Source organism: Hypanus sabinus, chromosome 6, assembly GCF_030144855.1.
Source record: "Hypanus sabinus isolate sHypSab1 chromosome 6, sHypSab1.hap1, whole genome shotgun sequence".
In the NCBI taxonomy this organism is placed as follows: Eukaryota; Metazoa; Chordata; class Chondrichthyes; order Myliobatiformes; family Dasyatidae; genus Hypanus; species Hypanus sabinus.
In genome coordinates, this window is record NC_082711.1 from 116626221 (window position 1) to 116647019 (window position 20799).

Genomic DNA, 20799 nt, shown 5'->3' on the forward strand with positions numbered 1-20799 from the left:
TAATGCACAGTTGTTTGTTTACTCTTTTATTGAAGAGCAATATTTGATGATATTTTGATACACTAGGATAAATGCATCAGCTGCTAAAGATAAATTGTTGAAAGTCACTAAGATGCTAGATTGGCTGAAAGTTTTATCTTGAACACGTATTTAAGAGAAACCTACTAGCAAGTCTGGGCAGAAAATTACTGGAATTATAAAATTAAAACTATTTAACTAAAATAGAATTTCAGATTCCAGAGAAATGTCCAAACATACTGTTGATATATACAATATATTTACAGCTCTCCTTTAAAAGCATTTATTTATTTCATAATAACTTCATTACCTGGCACCAGTGGAACCTGTTATAATTATTATCATGGTTGTGTGCACATTAAATCCATACTAAAGCACACCAGAAATACAACTAACTTGAACTCATAATGATGATACATTTGCTTAGAGTTTCAAAATAAATTAATCATTATTTTCAGATCATTTACTTTTACAGGACAGAATTATTACCATGTTTTCTGTGCAAGTGGTGTCTGTCCCTAAATGAAGCTCCTCTGGCATTCCCGATAAACCAAAGCTATCTAAATAGGACAGGAAGCATACTGCCACCGACAGAGGTTTTAAGCAACTAAGTGGCAATTTTGCATTCTGACCAGTAACCAAATACAAATGCACAAGCATACAGCTGAAAGAATCTCACTGATTAGACATGTTTCAAGGCAATTCAACATAATCAATGAAAACTATTTAAATTACAATTGGGTTTGAGATATATTGATTGAATTTCAAGGAAATGAGTATTTTGATACTTCAGAATGATTAAGGAGGGTCTACACATGATTATGCTCATCATTAAATTTAGAGTGAAAGGTGGAAAGGGTCACCTCACCCTTCAAAATCCAGGGAAGTCAAAGATTGAATGATTATGCCCAAGGCAACAAAGATTATAACAAAATTACACATATGTACATCAAACACAAATACTTCTGAATACGAAAATTCATATTATTTACAAAATGGGCATGTTTATACAAACAGTCACACGTTTTTCAGAGTTTACTTTCATAATAAAGGTGTTCCTCGCTTTACGAATGTTCACTTTACGCCATTTCGCTTTTACAAAAGACCCACATTAGTAACCTGTTTTTGCATTACAAAGGATTTTCGCTTTTATGAACACTTTTCCCATATAAATTAATGGTTCTTTGCTTTACGCCATTTCGGCTTGAGAAAGGTTTCATAGGAACGTTCTACCTTTGTGAAGGGGTTGGGGGGGACGGGACACCTGTTTCACAAACACATAACTGATCAGAACACATAGAACACTAGTTTTACTTGTTCCAAAAGTTCTTACTATAACTGCAGGGACACAAAATACAAAAAGCTACCTTTTGTTCATCTAATTCAAGGAACTAAAAGAAATACAGGATAGAGGGTAAAGTTAACACAATGGTTGTAATGGTATTATGTTTCCGGTTGGAATGTGGTAAATGAGGCTCCTTGACCTGAAACATCTCTTTCCTCCGGTAAAAATTCCAGCTTGAATTGGCTATACTTGGAGGTAAATGCAGGGTAATCAACATGAAGGTCATCATCTTCTTCAAGAACAGTCATGTTGGGATTATAAACACGTGATTCATCATATAGTCCTCCTGATATCACTAAGGTGTCATTTGGAAAACCTATACAAGAGAGAATAGATATTTATGCATGAGGACTGCATTGTGTAAGCAATACCAATGTCTTCCTTAGCTTTCTGAGATCAACATTAACAATACTGTAACTTCCTCAAAACAAGGCCCATAAGATCTAGGCCATTCATCCCCTCAAGTCTGCTCTATCATTCCATCATGGTTATTTTATTATCCCCCTAAACCCCATTCTCCAGCTGTTTCCCCATAATCTTTAATGCCTTGATTAATGAAGAACCTATCAACCTCTGCCTGTGGCAAAGAATTCCACTAAGTCCCCACCCTCTGGCTAAAGAAACGTTTCCTCATTTCTGAGGATGTGCCCTCTGTTCCTAGACTCCCCCACTATAGGAAACATCCTCTCTCTATCTACTCTATCTTCAATCAGTTTCAAAGAGAACCTTCCCCCCTTCCTCATTCTTTTAAAATCCAGGGCGTACAGGCACAGAAGCACCAAATACTACTCATATATTAACCCTTTCATTCCTGAGATCATTCTCATGAACTTCCTCTGATCTCTCTTCAACGCCACCACATCCTTTCTTAGATAAGGAGCCAAATACTGCTCACCATACTCCAAGTAGGGTTTGATCAATGCCTTATAAAGCCTTAGCATGACATCCTTTATCTTGTATTCTAGTCATCTCAAAATGAATGCTAACTTTGCATTTACCTTCCTTACTACCAACTCAAATTAACCTTTAGGGAATCCTGCACGAGGACTCCTAAGTCCCTCTATACCTCTGATTTTGAATTTTCTCCCCATTTACAAAATACTTCATGCCTTCTTTATTCCTTTTGCCAAAGTGTAGGACCATGCACTTTGCTACACTATGTTCCATCTGCTGCTTCTTTGCCCATTCCCCCAATTTGCCTAAGTCCTTCTGTGAACACCCTGGTTCCTCAACACTACCTGCCCTTCCACCTACTTTTGTATTCATTGCAAACTTGGCCACAAAGCCAACAATTCCTTCAATCAAGTCTGTGCAATACAACGTGCAAAGAAGTAGTCCTGACACCAAACCTTGCAGCACACCACTAGTCACCTGCAGCCAAAAAGAAAAGGCCCCCTTTATTCCCACTCATTGGCTCCTACCAGTCAGCCAATCTTCTATCCATTCTAGTACCTTTCCCATAATACCATGGGCTCTTAGTTTGTTAAGCAGCCTCATGTGTGGCATCTTGTCAAAGGCCCTCTGAAAACCAAATAAACAACATTCATTGACTCTCCTTTGTCTATCCTGTTTGTTATTTTCTCAAAAAATTCTAGAAGATTTGTCAGGTAAGATTTCCCCTTCAGAAAACCATGCTGGCTTTGGCCTACTTTTATTATGTACCTCCAAGTAAAGTACCATGAAACTTCATGGGAGAAGAGAGAGGGGAGAGGAGAGAGGGAGAGAGACACCAGCTCCTCCCTCATGCCTCTATAATTCCCTTTACTCCACTGCAATGCTGATACATCCATTTTTTTTCTTCTCCTTGTCAAACTTCAGGGTAAATGATATCATATTATGATCACTGTCCCCTAAGGGTTCCTTTACCTTAAACTTCCTAATCAAATCTGGGCCATGACATAACACCTAATCCAGAATTGCCATTCCCCTAGTGAGCTCAACCATAATCTGTTCTAAAAAGCCATTTCATAGGCATTCTACAAACTCCTTCTTGAGAGATCCAGCATCAACCTGATTTTCCCAATCTACTTGGACATTGAAATCCCCAAGATTATTGGGGATTTGGAAAAGAATTTGGATTTGGAAACATTACCTTTTTCGCATACCTTTTCTGTCTCCAGTTTTAATCTGTAGCCATCAAAGCTAATGTGTGGAGGCCTGTATAACTCCCTTCAGGGTCTTTTTACCCTGCTAGTTTCTTAACTCTGCTCACAAGGATTCTACATCTTCTAATCCTATGTCACCTCTTTCTAAGGATTTGATTTCATCTTTTACTAATAGAGCCATCCCATCCCTTCTGCCTACCTACCTGTCTTTTCGATATAATGTGTATCCATGTATGTTAAGCTCCAAACTATCACCTTCTTCCAGCCACGATTTGGAGATCCATCCACTTGTATGCCAAATGCTCCATCTCCAGCCCTATCACTCTGGTCCCATCCCCTTGCCAAATTAGTTTAAACCCTCCTCAACAGCTCTAACAAATCTGCCTGCAAGGATAATGGTTTCCCTCGGGTTCAGGTGTAACCCATCCCTTTTGTACAGGTCGTATCTTCCCCAGAAGAGATCCCAATGCACCAGAAATCTGAAACTCTGCCTCCTGCACCAGTTCCTCAGCTACACATTCATCTACCAAATCATCCTATTCTTACCCTCACTGGCACGAGGCACAGGCAGTAATCCAGAGATTACTGCTCCAGAGGTCCTGCTTTTCATCTTTCTACCTAAACCTCTTTATTCTTTCTTCAGCACCTCCCCTCTTTGACAATGGTAACAATATGTTCCATGACTTCCAACTGCTCAACTTTCAAATGTCGTGGACCTGATCCCAAACTTTCTTGTTGCTGGCACCTGGGAGGCATCATACTCTTTCATGTCCACTAAAGTTCTTCTCTGTCTACTAACTATAGAATCCCCTCTCACTACTGCACTCCTCTTCTCCCCACTTCCCTTCTGAGCCACAGAGCCAGACACAGTGCCGGAGACATGGTTGCTGCAGCTTCTCCCAGTAGGTCAAACCCTACCTCCCCCCAACAACCCACAGTATCCAAAGCGGTACACTTAAGCACAGGAGTGTTCTGCACTAGCTTCCTATTCCTCTTCTCTTCCCTCTCCTGACAGCCACCCAGGGATCTGCCTCCTGCAGCTTAGGGATGATTACTTCCCTGTAGCTCCAGCTCTTTAACACAGTCTCCAAGGAGCTGCAGCTCGATGCACTTCATGAAGACGGAGTGATCAGTGAGACCAGAAGTCTCCCAAATTTCCCACATCTCACACAAGGAACATGCTACCTCTAGATCCATTCTCAGTGCACTAGCTATGTACCAACACAGAAAAAAAACTCACTAGAAACTTTCTTTCTTACTTAGAAGTTCCGCCTGCTCTTGGCCAAACCTGTTGAGCTGAAGTCTGACCATTAACAATGCCCCACTCACACAATAACCATTCCAATCACACCTCCTTTGTTTTTATTGGCCCCATGCTGATCGCTGCCCGCTGAGAAAAAAACCGAAAGCACCAAAGGATTTTTCACATTTCCTACAAGGAACAACCTCCCACAGTGATTGCCATCCACCAAGAAAAAAGCAACAAACACCTAAGCTCTTTTTAAACGTTGCTCTGCGTCGGCCTCTTGCGCTATTGCCACCTACCCAGAAGAGTCAAGAGAGTGGCTGCTGATGCAGATACAGCTAATTTTATCCTCTGATTTCCAAACTTACGGCCCAAGTTCTTTTTACACCTGATTTTTTAATCATCGCAAAAGAAATTGCTAAAGGAAAATGAAAGTGATTTTTTTAAATTCAGTTTTTTTTCTCCAGATTAGCAACCTTACTTGGAAATTAATCTTGAACTCCTAGTGCTTTAGTGTCTGAGTGACCTAGGCAGCTGGCTGCTTCAGCTTCTCTGAAAGAATATCTGGATCCTTGGGCGCACAAAATCCTTGTTTTATGAAGTCTAAGCTAGACTACACACACACACATTCCAGTCATAGATAAGTTCCAGCTTTATGCTACAAGCTACTAAGTTGATGTTGCAAGGTGAAGAGGAGCAGGAATCAGGGCCTCCACACTGTAAATTCTTCACAATCATCTTCCTACATTTGCCCTTCCAGCCCGAGCAATCTCTGGACCTCCCAGTAATGGCTCGATCCGATCAGTTACATCATAGTTCTCTAATTCAATTTAAGTGAACCTTGACCTTGAAATAACTTCAGTCTCCAAAATGGTTGGGCTGCTGGCAGTTCACCAGTGAATAAGTGAACTGACACAGTTATAACCATATAAGCATATAACAATCACAGCACGGAAACAGGCCATCTCAGCACTCCTAGTCCGTGCCGAACTCTTAATCTCACCTAGTCCCACCTACCCGCACTCAGCCCATAACCCTCCACTCCTTTCCTGTCCATATGCCTATCCAATTGTACCTTAAATGACACAACTGAACTGGCCTCTAGTACTTCTACAGGAAGCTCATTCCACACAGCTATCACTCTCTGAGAAAAGAAATACCCCCTCGTGTTTCCCTTAAACTTCTGCCCCCTAATTCTCAAATCATGTCCTCTCGTTTGAATCTCCCCTACTCTCTCAATGGAAACAGCCTATTCACGTCAACTCTATCTATCCCTCTCAAAATTTTAAATACCTCGATCAAATCCCCCCTCAACCTTCTACGCTCCAATGAATAGAGACCTAACTTGTTCAACCTTTCTCTGTAACTTAAGTGCTGAAACCCAGGTAACATCCTAGTAAATCGTCTCTGCACTCTCTCTAATTTATTGATATCTTTCTTATAATTCGGTGACCAGAACTGTACACAATACTCCAAATTCGGCCTTACCAATGCCTTGCACAATTTTAACATTACATCCCAACTTCTGTACTTAATGCTTTGATTTATAAAGGCCAGCGTTTCAAAAACCTTCTTCACCACCCTATCTACATGAGACTCCACCTTCAGGGAACTATGCACTGTTATTCCTAGATCTCTCTGTTCCACTGCATTCCTCAATGCCTTACCATTTACCCTGTATGTTTTATTTGGATTATTCCTGCCAAAATGTAGAACCTCACACTTCTCAGCATTAAACTCCATCTGCCAACATTCAGCCCATTCTTCTAACCGGCATAAATCTCTCTGCAAGCTTCGAAAACCCACCTCATTATCCACAACACCTCCTACCTTAGTATCATCGGCATACTTACTAATCCAATTGAAAGGGATAGTTTCTAAGTCTTGCAGAAGAGCAAATTTAGCTTTGAAGGTTTACTCAAATTGCACTTCCATAAATGCCAAGTTCCTCTGGCAGTTTGTGTGTGTTGTTACCACAGTTTTAATGTATTTAGAAATATTAGCCCAATATATGCCTTTACAAGTAATGGCAGATATAGCCAAATTGCCTCCCAGGACCAGATTTGTCTTCTGCCCTTTGATATTTCTTCATTAAAACAAAATAGTGGGTGCAGATAGGTTTGGTTCTTGTTTCTGATTTAAGCATTTTTCATCTTCCACTCTCAATAAACAGAGTTGTTTTGTGGAAGGCAGATTCACAGTCCAGATTTCCATCATTTATATATATATTTTTTTCAGTTAAAAATTCCCTCTTTATTATATGACTCAGCGAGTCTTATCATTGACATTCACTCTTTCCTTAAAACTACTTTTCAATAGTTTTATTATTTACTAACCACAAAAGGTTTTTAAAGGTATTGTATGTCATAATGAATAATCCCCAACTGCCTGCGGTGCAGTCGTGAAGATTAACGAACAGTTTCTCGTGGAGAATCCTGGAGGATATTGACCACACATGTATATGTACCAAAAACAGCATGGTTTAGTACATGCACAGTAGACGTAGAAGAGTACAGCACAGGAACAAGTCATTAGGGCTTACAATGTTGTGTCAAACCAGCTAATCAAAATTACTGTGACTACTACTTTGTTAGAAATAGCAGTAGATTTTGGGTAAAGTCATGAATTGTAACAAACAATAAGCTTGATATTACATAAAGCCTGGCCAAAAGCATTTCATTTACAAAAAAAAGCTGTGAATCTGAAATAAAAAAAAGAAAATGCCTGACACACTCATCAAGTAAAGCAGGTTTTAGGGTCCAAAAGGTGAAGTGTTTCGCTTTGCCCAGTTGCTGCTCAAGCTGCTGGGTGTTCCTGGCATAATCTTAGCTTGGATTGTTTGGTACTATGGTGACAGTGACAATGCGGTACTCTGCTGGTCAGGGTTGGCCATGGATCATAGACGTCTACATGATATGTAAGCCAGGGCAGTACAAACTGTTGTCCAGGCAGCAGGCTCCCCCTCTCCACACAGCTGATGAATCCATAGGAACAGCAGAGACCAGCACAGTTTGGAAACGGCGATGGCACAGAAGTTGCCAGTCAGCATTAAACATAGGACTGCCTTAGGGATTCCAGCTCCGGATGTTCCCTTGGGGTTTATTCCCAAGACCTTCCCTGTGAGTAGTCACTGCAGCAGAGGTCAGAGATCAAGTGTTACTTCCAGATGACTTGCCAACTATGACTGACAAGCCCCTTCTGCCCGAAGCGACTGGTTTCTAACGCACTGGTAATCCGCCTTTGCTCCCTCTCCTGTCAGTAGAAACAGTTCTGCGGGGCTTAGTCACATGTGAAGGCCAGAAGCTGGACTTAGCTGTCAGAGGCTATTTGAGACGCGTGCCTTTGGGAGCTTATCCTCACTACCACCCCGGCTATGGCAAACTTAAGGAATAAGCTGAACATATCTAATTTACATAGGTCAGACAGATCAGGAATATACACACCTGGCTCCTCATGCGAGCTGGCGTAGAGAGGATGGTGTGAGTACTGTGCTTTCCTTCGTTTGCACTTGTTGACATTATACATCACAATCGTTAAAATGACCACAGCGAGAATGGTGCTCAAGCAGATAGTCAGAATTACTTCTTCCTTTTGCAGAGGTAAACCTGAGCCTGGAAAACAGAAACAAATTTGCTCCTCGTCATTTTACTCTTCGTGCAAGGTAGCCAAGTGTTTCCAATTAACACTTGGTCCAGCATATTAAAGTAATACTTTGTCAAAGTATTCACTCTCCCTTTATCTGGTTCATCATGTTTTCTTAACAGATTCCATAACCTGTTCCCCTTTGTTCTCTCCACTTCTCACCACCGTGCCTCTGTCACTAACTCCACCCTTTCCTGCTCTACCACCTGCCTCTGTCACTAACTCCACCCTTTCCTGCTCTACCACCTGCCTCTGTCACTAACTCCACCCTTTCCTGCTCTACCACCTGCCTCTGTCACTAACTCCACCCTTTCCTGCTCTACCACCTGCCTCTGTCACTAACTCCACCCTTTCCTGCTCTACCACCCTGCCTCTGTCACTAACTCCACCCTTTCCTGCTCTACCACCTGCCTCTGTCACTAACTCCACCCTTTCCTGCTCTACCACCTGCCTCTGTCACTAACTCCACCCTTTCCTGCTCTACCACCCTGCCTCTGTCACTAACTCCACCCTTTCCTGCTCTACCACCTGCCTCTGTCACTAACTCCACCCTTTCCTGCTCTACCACCCTGCCTCTGTCACTAACTCCACCCTTTCCTGCTCTACCACCTGCCTCTGTCACTAACTCCACCCTTTCCTGCTCTACCACCCTGCCTCTGTCACTAACTCCACCCTTTCCTGCTCTACCACCTGCCTCTGTCACTATCTCCACCCTTTCCTGCTCTACCACCTGCCTCTGTCACTATCTCCACCCTTTCCTGCTCTACCACCCTGCCTCTGTCACTAACTCCACCCTTTCCTGCTCTACCACCCTGCATCTGCTCATCAACTCCTCCCCATCTGGATCCACCTATCACTCGCCAACTCAAGCCTCATCCCTTTCCCATCCCCTTTTATACTGGCTATCTGACCTTCACACTCTCAGTCCTGATGCAGGATATTAACCAAAATGTCCTATAACTTTGCCTCCACGGATGCTGCCTGACCCAGTGAGTTCATACAGAACATTACAGGCCCTTCAGCCCATGTGCCAACATTTTCACACACTCTAAGATAAATCTAGGGTGGCAGGATGGAGATAAGTCTCTACCAAAGGAGTAAGGTATTCCTTCCCTCCGCTAGCCCTTGGGCAAGGTGTAGCACCTGCTTAGACCCCCGATCAGGGTCACATGAAGCCATGCTTGTGAATGGTCATATGAGCAGCCGGTGCAGATCACAAGTCCTGGTTATGCGACCACTGACATCAGGCAGACAATCTCTGAAGAGTATTGATAATGGCTGGGGTCACCCGTCTTGTAAAGACACAGAAAGAAGGGAATGGCAAACCACTTCTGTAGAAAAATTTGCCAACAATCATGGTCATGGAAAGACCGTGATTGCCCATGGCATACGACACAGCACATAATGAATGAACAAATTCAACCATTCCCTTCTCCACAAGCTCTCCGTTTCGCTATCATCCATGTGCCTGTCTCAGAGTTTCTTGTTGCTCCACATCCCAACATCTGCAGTCTCCTTATTCCCACTCCTTGCCTCCTGCCACGGAGAGCTGTTGGCATTCTGATGCAACAACCCTTCCATTCCAGACCATCTCCCTCTTCAAAGGCATCCTGGAGACCGGCAAGAGTACCCATTGATCGCAGGAATCTCAGTGACTCCTGTGACAAAGTCTCAGCACCTGGTCTACATTGGTTACACATGGAGATAGGGCACTAAATACAAGGTTTGACACATCACCTTACAGCCGGATAGGATGTTGGAGAGATAGCACCTGCAATTCTGGTCACAAGTTATAGAATGGATGTGATTATGCTAGAGGGGGAGCCAGGACTGGAAGAGAAACTGGACAGGCTGGGATTGTTTTGCCTGGAGCAAAGAAGGCTGAAGGATGGTCTAATAGACCTGTCTGATGTCATGGGGAACATAGACAAGGTGGTTGGTCACAGTCCTTTCCCTAAAGTAGAGCAATCTAAAACTAGAGGTTGAAGATGAGATAGGAAAGATTTAAAGGGGACTTGAGGGGCAAACAGAGGGTAGTGGGTTTATATACAGAGGGTAGTGGGTTTGTGGAATGAGCTGCCAGAGGAAGTACAATTATTCAGGTTGATGGATAGGAGAGGTATGGGCCAAATGCAGGGAAATGGGACTAGCTCAGGTAGACAGATTGGTCTGCATGGCATGTCTCTATGCTGTATAACTCTGAGAATACAGGCAGCAGTTTGACATTAAACCTCCAGATCACCAGGACAAAGAAATACCCATACAAAGAATGAAGGTTAGGCCTATGGTTAATAGACAAAGAAATTAATAAATTAATTAGAGGTAATTCACTGTAACTACACTGAAATTCAACACCCAGGTAACTCTTTCCACTTCCAATTCCACAGACAGCCACCTGTTGCAAACCCTGTCTGTCACAGAAGGCAGGCACCCTAAGATATCCATATAGTCTAAAAAGTCCACCACGGTAACATCTGATGACTTGTCTTGCTCCAATGAATGGAAGTCTGATGTTCTGTTGTTACATGATCCTCCTCTAGGCTCTGACTCAGCAGTGAGATCATTGATGATAGAATTTAATGCTATCAATATCCACCCTTACAATACGATTAATTCAAAGCCAGCAGGAAAGTTCAGCATCCATGGCTAAAGTAATCTTTAGACAAAAGAGCCAGGAGATTGCAATGTACCGATGTAGACTAGCTATGAGCAGTGCCACCACGTCGACATTTAATTGACATTGAGGACCAGAGCCCTAACCCAAGAAGCTGGCTGAGATTTCTGACTTACAGAACATAGAATAGTACAACACAGTACAGGCCCTTCAGCCCACAATGTTGTGCCAACCCTTAAACCCTGCCTCCCATATACCCCCCCAATTTAAATTCCTCCATATACCTGCCAAGGAGTCTCTTAAACTTTACTATTGTATCTGCCTCCACCATTGACTCAGGCAGTGCATTCAATGCACAAATCACTCTCTGAGTAAAACACCTTTCTCTAATATCCCCCTTGAACTTTCCACCCCTTACCTTAAAGCCATGTCCTCTTGTGCCCTGGGGAAGAGGCGCTGGCTGTCCACTCTATCTATTCCTCTTAATATCTTGTACACCTCTACCATGTCTCCTTTCATCCTCCGTCCCCAAAGAGTAAAGCCCCAACTCCCTTAATCTCTGATCATAATGCATAACTCTCTAAACCAGGTAGCATCCTGGTAAATATCCTCTGTACCCTTTCCAATGCTTCCACATCCTTCCTATAGTGAGATGACACTCCAAGTGTGGCCTAACCAAAGTTTTACAGAGCTGCATCATTACCCCCCAACTCTTAAACTCTGTCCCTTGACTTATGAAAGCTAACACTCCATAAGCTTTCTTAGTTACCCTATCTACCTGTGAGGCAACTTTCAGAGATCTGTGGACATGTACCCCCAGATCTCTCTGCTCCTCCTCACTCCCAAGTATCCTGCCATTTACTTTGTACTCTGCCTTGGAGTTTGTCCTTTCAAAGTGTACCACCTCACAATTCTCCGGGTTGAACTCCATCTGCCACTTCTCAGCCCACTTCTGAATCCTATCAATGTCTCTCTGCAATCTTTGACAATCCTCTACACTATCTACAACACCACCATCCTTTGTGTCATCTGCAAATTGCCAACCCACCCTTCTACTCCCACATCCAGGTTGTTAATAAAAATCATGAAAAGTTGAGATCCCAGAACTGATCCTTGTGGGACACCACTAGACACATCCCTCCAATCCAAATGTACTCCCTCCACCATGACCCTCTGCTTTCTGCAGACAAGCCATTTCTGAATCCATCTGACCAAACTTCCCTGAATCCCAGGCCTTCTGACTTTCTGAATAAGCCTACCGTGTGGAAGCTAGGGCCACACTATGGAGGACATAGGGCCAATAGTCTTGTGTGGAGGTTCCAAGGGGCTCAGAGAAGTAGCTCTATTTATTCCTAGAGCGATTGGGATCATTAGGACAATTCCTACTGGGGGAGAAAGTGTTGGGAGTGATTTGAGACACCAATATAATTCCTGTGTTCAGGGATAAGTGTGATGTGGAGAGAGATCAGAGATTTTAGTCCACAGGTGTGGGTGCACATTACATTAGCAAAATTGTCTGGGAGACTGGCCAGGTAGAAATCAAATGTTCACACTAATGCAAGCAGTCAGAGAAGTGGCCAATTGGAAATTGGGGTGATACTGGGAGAGGATTATCCAGGATTTTGTTAAGGGTTTTAATAACTTTGCAGATGCCTCAGAGATCAAACCCTGTTAACCAGCTAGTTACCAGTGTCAGATTTACTTGTTGTTCCACTATTCTAAAAGTCAGTTGCTTCCAGAGCAACGTCTTTCCTGGAAAACTCCAGAATCTTTGTTTCATGGGGATGTGAATCACTTCCTGTGTTCCTGGTGTCATAATGTTATTAGGGTAACAGGACTAGCAAATGACAGGAAGTGTTGAGTCAAATTTTCCTGATACAGATGTTCACTCATGAAAAGAGAAACAATTCTGAATTGACTGAAGATAAAACAAACAGAATGGTCAGGGGAAGTAGCATTTGGCTTTACTCGAAGGCCAGAGTCCTGCAGGGTGATAACTGAGGGGAACAGAATGAAGAAGAGGATGAGAGAAAGAGAGAAACACAAGTCAGGGAAGGAATGAGACAGAGAGAGAAAGAACAAGTGTGAGAGCCAACATTCTAGTAAAGAATATCGAGGTGCAACACAAACCTGACTGCTTCCAGATAAGGCATCTGGATTCCACACCTGCATCCCACTGCTGAGACCAGGGCTTTCTACAGAGCCTTTGGATAACGGTAAGGGTCCATAACAGAGAAAAGGTTAGGGACCCCTGGCTTGGACCAAGACATAGCAACCAATTCAATTCATTGCTCATCCTCTAGAAACTGGTTTGGATCACCATTACATCATTTGCAACATCTAGGAACTGATACTGGTGTCAGCTGTCTCCAAAATCCAAGTCAAACTCAGGCCTGCCTAACCAAGATCCCGCTCCTCTCTCCTATCTTCCTACAGTGCCTCAGCCAAAATTAATATTCTTAGGATGCCAGCTGAGCAATAAGTATTTGGTAATAGGCTACTCAGTCCCAGTGGAGGAATGAAGGGTATCAGAAGCACAAGAGACGAAAAACCAAAGTAACACATTGGACCATTGGGCTCTATTCCAGGGGTGCTGGGACATGTACAGAAAAGAAACTTTGCACCTGAACTGGAGGGGGATTAATATCCTAGTGGGAAGGTTTGCCAGTGCTGCACACTGGCATTCAATTTAGAGTTTCAGGGGGATGGGAACCAGAGTGCCAGAACAGTTAGTGGAGAGGTTGTGAAGGCAGATGTTGGTAAGACCTCAGACTAAGTCAGGAGTCAAAAGGTTGAGCATAGTGTGACTAGTGCTCTGAGCTGTGTACGTTTCAGTGCAAGAATTATCACAGGAAATGCAGATGAGCTCAGGGCATGGATCCACACATGGATTAGTGAGACTTGGTTCCAGGAGGGGCAGGACTGGCAGCTCAATATCCTGGGCTTCCATTGTTTTCAACATGACAGAGCGGGAGGGATTAAATGAGGAGGGGTGGTGTTACTAGTCATGGGAAATGTCACGGCAGTGCTCGGTCAAGACAGACTGGGAAATTCATCTAGTGAGGCTTTAAGGGTGGAACTGAGAAATAAGAAAGGTATGTCCCTGTTAATGGAGCTATATTACGGACCACAGGATTTAGAGGAACAAATTTGTGAAAAAGATCACAGACAAGAAACATAAGGTTGTGATAGTTAATAGTGATAATTGTGATAGTGATAGTTCCATTGGGATTTTAACTTTCCATATTGACTGGAACTCCCATATTGTAAAAGGGCTGGATGGGATAGAGTCTGTGAAATGTGCTCAGGGAAGTTTCCTTATTCAGTACTTAGAAATTCCAATGAGAGAGTGTTTGGTATTTAATCTGTTATTAGGGAATGAGACAGGGTAGGTGACAGAAGTTAGTAAGGGAACACTTTGCATCTGGTGAGCACGATGCCACTAGTTTCAAAGTAAAATGGAAAAAGATAGGTCTGGTCCACATCTGAAATTCTAAACTGGAGAAAGGCCAATTTTGATGGTACCAGGAAGGATTTGGCGTGAGTGGATTGGGACAGGCTGTTTTCTGGCTAAGGTGTACTTGGTAAGTGGGAGGCCTTCAAAAGTGAAAAAAATGAGTACAAAGCTTGTACGTGCCTGTCAGAATAAAAAGATAAAAATAACAGGTTTAGGGAACCTTGGTTTTCAAAAGCTTTTGAAACCCTGGTTAAGAAGGAAAAGTAGGTGCGAAGCGGGTATAAGCAGGTAGGAACAAATTAAATACTTGTGGAGTGTAAGAAATGCATGAGAACACTTAAGAAAGAAATCAGGAGGGCATGAGGTTGCCCTGGCAGTCAAGGTGAAGGAGAATCCTAAGGGATCCTACAGATATCTTAAGAGCAAAAAAATTGCAAAGGACAAAATTGGCCCTCTGGAAGATCAAAATGGTAATTCGTGTGTGGGGCCAAAAGAGATAGGGGAGATCTTCAATGGATGTTTTGCATCTGTATTCACTCAAGAGATGGACATAGAGTCTGCAGAAGTGAGGCAAAGTGGCATCAACTTCATGGACCCCGTACAGATTACCGAGGAGGTGGTGTATGCTGCTGAGGCAAATTAGGATGGATAAACCCCCAGGGCCTGATGAGGTGTTCCTTTGGACCCTGTGGGAGGCAACTGCAGAAATTGCAGAGGACCAAGCAGACATACTTAAATCGTTCTTAGCAACAGGTGAGGTACTGGAGGATCGGAGGATGGCCAATGTTGTTCTGCTGTTTATGAAAGGCTCTAAATATATACAAGGAAATTATAGGCCCATGAGCCTGACATCAGTAGTAGGAAAGTTATTGAAAGATGTTCCAAGGGACTGGATATACAAATATTTAGATAGACGTGGACTGATTAAGGATAGTCAGCATGACTTTGTGTGTGGTAGGTCATATCTAACCAATCTTATTGAGTTTTTTGAGGAAGTTATCAGGAAATTTGATGAAGGCAAGGCAGTGGATGTTGTCTACGTGGACTTTAGCAAGTCACTTGACAAGGTCCTTCATGGGAGGTTGGTTAAGAAGGTTCATTTGCTTGGCATTCATCATGAGGCGTGAACTTGTAATAGACATTGGCTTTGTGGGAGAAGCTTATGACAAGTGGAGAGCTGCAAGGGTCAGTGCTGGGTCTGTTATTGTTTGTTATCTATATCAATTATCTGGATGATAATGTGATTAACTGGATCAGCAAATTTGCAGAGAGCACAGAGACTGGGGGTGCAGTGAACAGCGAGGAAGATTATTAAAGCCTCCTGTGGGATCTGGACCAGCTGGAAAAATGGCAGATGGAATTTAACGTAGACAAATGCAAGGTGTTGCATTTTGAAAGGACCACCAGAGTAGGTCTTACACAGTGAATGGTAGGGCACTGAGAAGTGCTGTAGAACAAAGGGATCTGGGAATACAGATCCATAAAAAAAGCGGTGTCACAGGTACATAGGGTTGTAAAGAAAGCTTTTTGGCACATTGACCTTCATAAATCAAAGTATTGAGTACAGGAGATGGAATGTTATATTGAAGTTGCATAAGACGTTGGTGAAGCCCAATTTGGAGTATTGTGTGCAGTGTTGGTCACCTACCTACAGGAAAGATGTAAATAAGGTTGAAAGAGTGCAGAGAAAATTTATAAAGATGTTGCCGGGTCTGGAGGACCTGAGTCATAAGGAAAGACTGAACAGGTTAAGATAAAAGATTGAGGGGAGATTTGACAGAGATACACAAAACTTTGCAAGGTATAGATAGGGTAAGTGTGAGCAGGCTCTTTCTCCTGAGGTTGGGTGGGACTACAACTAGAGGTCATGGGTTAAGAGTGACAAGTGAAAAGTTTAAGGGGAGCATGAGAGGACACTTCTTCAATCAGAGGGTTGTGAGAGTGTGGAACAAGCTGCCAGCACGAGTGGTGGATGCAAGCTCGATTTCAATGTTTGAGAGAAGTTTAGATAGGTACATGGATGGGAGGGATATGGAGGGCTATGGTCCCAGTGCAGGTTGATGGGAGTAGGCTGTTTCAATGGTTTGCATGGATTAGATGGGCTGAAGGGCCTGTTTCTGACCCTTACTTTTCTATGACTATTGATTTTTGGGGTCGTTTACTGTGAACAATAGCCTGGGGCATGGATTTATAATTGCATAAACTAACATACAAACAAGGCTGCTTTCTCAAAAATGGTGTCTCCATAGTCTTGATCCCCATTGTCTTTTGGGATGGAAGAATAGAAGGAAGGATTAAGTTGAATTTGGATGTAGTTTTGTATTCAATTACTAATATTACTCATTAAATTAAAAGCTAGCAAACGTCACCAATTTCAAATGCATACCGAACACCAGAAGAAAGATTGGAAATTATATTTAAAATTATTAATTCACTTTCTCCTCTGCGTTTGGTCTGGAATACCCTTGGACTGTTTACTTTAAATAGGTTCAGGCTTTACTAAAATGATCAAAATTCCTGAACAGTGACACAGCAAGAACACAGAACACATCTGCTGGAAGAACACAGGGCATCAACATCACCCTTGGGAAGAAAGGAATTGTCGACATTTTAGATCAAAACCTGGCATCAGGTCCCAATGCACAGATTCAACCTGAAACATTGTTAATTCCTTTCCTCACGTAGATGCTGCCTGACCTGTTGAATTCTTCCAGCCGATTGCTTGTTGCTCTGGATTCCAGCATTTACATTCTCAGTCTCCTGACTGGTTACAATTTGTTCATTTGATTTCACTGTGCTTCTGTCAGAAATGAGACCATACCTGAAGCGGTGGTGGTAATGATCGTATACAGTGAGCCAGTGGCAGGCTGAGTGGAACCTGTGCTACTTGACCTTCTGCCTGTTGTTGTGAATTCCATCTGCGTGGACTTTGGTACCAGTGTTACTATCTCAGTAGTTTGGGTCTTTCCAGCTGTCGAATGAACTGTTGGAGTTGCTGTTGACTCATTTATACCGTGACTTGAAATATTGGACAATGTTGTTTGAACAAAAGCTGTTGGTGTCACAGATGTCTGTGAACTATTAGGCTTAGGGGTTGACATGGCATCTGTTGTCCCAGAGGCCAAGGTACTTGTGCTCTGATTGAACGTAGGTGCTGATGACACATTGAGCCCTTGATCCAGGGAACCATTCTTCATAGCTGTTTGAAGACCTACAGTTGGAATGCCACTGCCATTCGAATCAGTAGCGGCAGAAACATTAACATCAATGACCAAGAGGACATTGCACAGAAAATAAACTGCAAGTAGCCAGCTTTTGGACAGCATGTTCTTTTTGCTGCTTTTGTGCATAGTGTTTGATAATTTAGAATTTTCTTAATCTATTCCTGCAAAATACAAAAAAAAATTACTTACATATGACCATAAAAAGGAACTCAACCATTTTTAATAAAAATGCCAATGCCAAAAAGATTTAAAGATTCAAAGTACATTTATTATCGAAGTATGTATACAGAATACAACTCTGAGACTCATCCACCCACAGACAGCTACGAAATAAAGAAACACTATGGAACCCGTTCCAGAAAAAAAATCAAACATCCAACGCGTGAGGAAAGAACAACTTGCACAAACGGCAATAAGTGAGTGAAAATGTCAAAACGGGAATCCAGGACAATCACATTTGAAAGAAAGAGAAGACGTAGTTTTGTGAACTGCCTGCAGGATGCTGCCGGAGGCTGTGTTCTTCACTGGTGCCATCTTGAAGATAACGAAGGGAAGGATGCAGGCAAAAGAGAAGATTCTCCAGTGGAGGCAAAGCGCTGAAGTCATGTTGATTGCTGTGCAATTGTCTGAAAATGGAGGGTGCTTCTTTAGTTCCTGGCATGATTAGTCAGGGTACAGACTGACAAAGCAAAGGTGGTTAAAATATGGTTTAAAGAAACTCATGCTACTGATAAAATGCAGTCTGCTTTCTGAGTGAACAGAAGCTCTAGTCACGAGTCACCCATCATCTTTTGATATAAAGGTGCCGGCTCAGACTGAAGGGATGCCAGTGATGTTCATAAAAGATACCAAGTAAGATTCATCAAACACCTGGCTTCAGTAAATAAGGAAATGTTCAGAAATAACAATCCAGGGAAGAGTTGTTGGTTGAGAAATCATGGGGGATAAATGAAAGTTAGTACAGATTTACCAAAGGTAAACCACTGTTGGTGAACTAATTTACATTCTGCTGTAAAGTAAACTAAGATTGGATAAGTGTGAAATATATAGGTACGCAAGCCTATAAAGTGTTCCTTTACTCCATTACGTCTTTACTGCTGCTCACCAAGCCCACATTATCCTGGCCAGATTAGGGTGTTTATTGCTCTTTGCTGTTACCAGTCTAAAGCTTATTGTTCATCCTTTACGTCTGTTTTACGATCACAAGACACCGCTGGTTAATCAAGAACACCAATTAGTGCCGGTCTACTCCACTAGCACGTTGCTGGGTAGCGATGGAGTTGGACTTATGGAGCTCTGTTACAACCTGCTTTAGCCACCCAGGGAGGGAGGTACCAGAGGCAGTGCATGACCCAACAAATGGAGGTTTTTCTCAATCACCCTGTTGGACAGTGGTAATGTGAAAATGTTGCAAGTTCAGGACACTGGATTTTCAGTGACAGTAATGGATTTACTTTAGAGCCCTTTTAAATCTTTCCCCTCAGCTATGCCCTCTAGTTTTTGGTTACCCTTCCCTGGAACAGAAAGGATTGCATGCATTAACCCTTTCTATGCCCCTCAGGATTTTCTACATCTCCAATAAATTCATCCCTCAATCTCCTATGATTAAAGAATAAAGTTCTAACCTGCGCAACCTTTCCCTATAACTCAGGCCCTTGATTCCTGCTAACATTCTCATTAATCTTCTTTGTGCTCTTTCCATCTTAATGACATCTTTCCTATGAAAGGATAACACAAACTGTAGACAACAGTCCGGATGTGACTTCGCCAATGCCTGGCACGAAAACAACACAGTATCCAACATCGTGACTCAATGCCCTGAACGCCAGTGTGCCCAATGCCTTCTTTGCCACTTTCTTCACATCATTATTGCTTGTTGTACCAGTCAACTACGGGATACTTAAAATGCGTAAGATAGCAAAATCCACAAACCTGCCTGTCGCGGTAGCCCCATTGTTTCTGCTTGTTCCTGCCCCACTGAACTCATATCTGCATGCCTCAACTCTGGTTTATCCCTCCCGATTCAATCCCTTCCTACCTGAATCCATGACACTTCACACGCTCTGGATCTTTTCAATGATTTCAGGTTCCCTGGCCCCCATCATCTCACTTTCACTATGGATGTCCAGCCTTTATACACCTTCATCCCCCGTCAGCAAGGTCTGAAAACTCTCTGTTTCTTTCTGGACACCAGACCCAACCAGTTCCCCTCCACGCACACTCTCTTCTGCCTGGCAAAACTTGATTCCAATCTCAATAATTTCTCCTTCATCTCCTCCCACTTCCTTCAAACAAAAGGGGACACTCACATGGGTCCCAGCTATGTGGAACTCAACTGGAACAGTCTATGTTCCAAGCCAGTGTCTGGTGCCTCTGCTACATCTACGATTTCATTGTTGCTGCTTCTTGCACCTGGGCTGAACCTGTCGACTTCATCCACTTTGCCTCCAACTTCCACCCTGGTCTCAAATCTACCTGGTCTGTTTCTGATGTCTCCCTTCCCTTTCTTGATCACTCTGTCTCTATCTCTGGTTCTTATCTACTGATGTGTATTATAAACCCACGGACTCTCACAGCTACCTGGACAATTTGTAAAAACGCCATCCCTTCTCACAATTCCTCCATCTCTACCGCATCTTCTCTCAGGATGAGGCTTTTCACTCCAGATGTCCTTCTTCTTCAAAGAAAGGGGCTTCCCTTCCTTCACCATCAACGCTGCCCTCAGCCGCATCTCTTCCATTTCACGCAGGTCTGCCCTCACCCCATCCTCCTGCCTCCCCACCAGAGATAGAGTTCCTTTTGTCCTTGCCTACCACCCCACCAGCCTTCACATCCTGCACACAATTCTCTATAAGTTACAGCATCTCCAATGGGATCCCACCACCAAACATATTTTTGCCCCCCTCCCCATTTTCTGCTTTCCTCAGGGATCGCTCCCTATGTGACTTCCTTGTCCATTCGTCCCATCTGACTGATCTCCCCTCCTGGCATTTATCCTTGCAAGTGGAACAATTGCTACACCTGCCCCTACACCTCCTCCCTCACTACCATTCAGGGCCCCAAATAGTCCTTCCAGGTGAGATGACACATCATCTGTGTGTCTGTTATCCTGGCATGGCCTCTTGTATAACGATGAGACCCAACTTAA

The 20799-nt window shown here is 43.1% G+C and overlaps 1 protein-coding gene across 2 annotated transcripts in view; it reads right to left on the minus strand.

The window, feature by feature from the left end:
• Window positions 1-287: 287 nt before the first annotated feature.
• The window catches only part of si:ch211-105j21.9 (sialomucin core protein 24-like), a 39106-nt gene continuing 18594 nt past the window's right edge, over window positions 288-20799 (minus strand). For both annotated transcript variants that reach the window (XM_059972793.1, XM_059972791.1), the window contains exons 2-4: window positions 17249-17812; window positions 8158-8325; window positions 288-1679 (exon numbers count right to left, since the gene is read on the minus strand). In XM_059972793.1, the coding sequence (XP_059828776.1) occupies window positions 1462-1679; window positions 8158-8325; window positions 17249-17777 (915 nt within the window). In that variant the 5' untranslated portion in view covers window positions 17778-17812 and the 3' untranslated portion in view covers window positions 288-1461. The remainder of the gene's footprint in view (window positions 1680-8157; window positions 8326-17248; window positions 17813-20799) is intronic.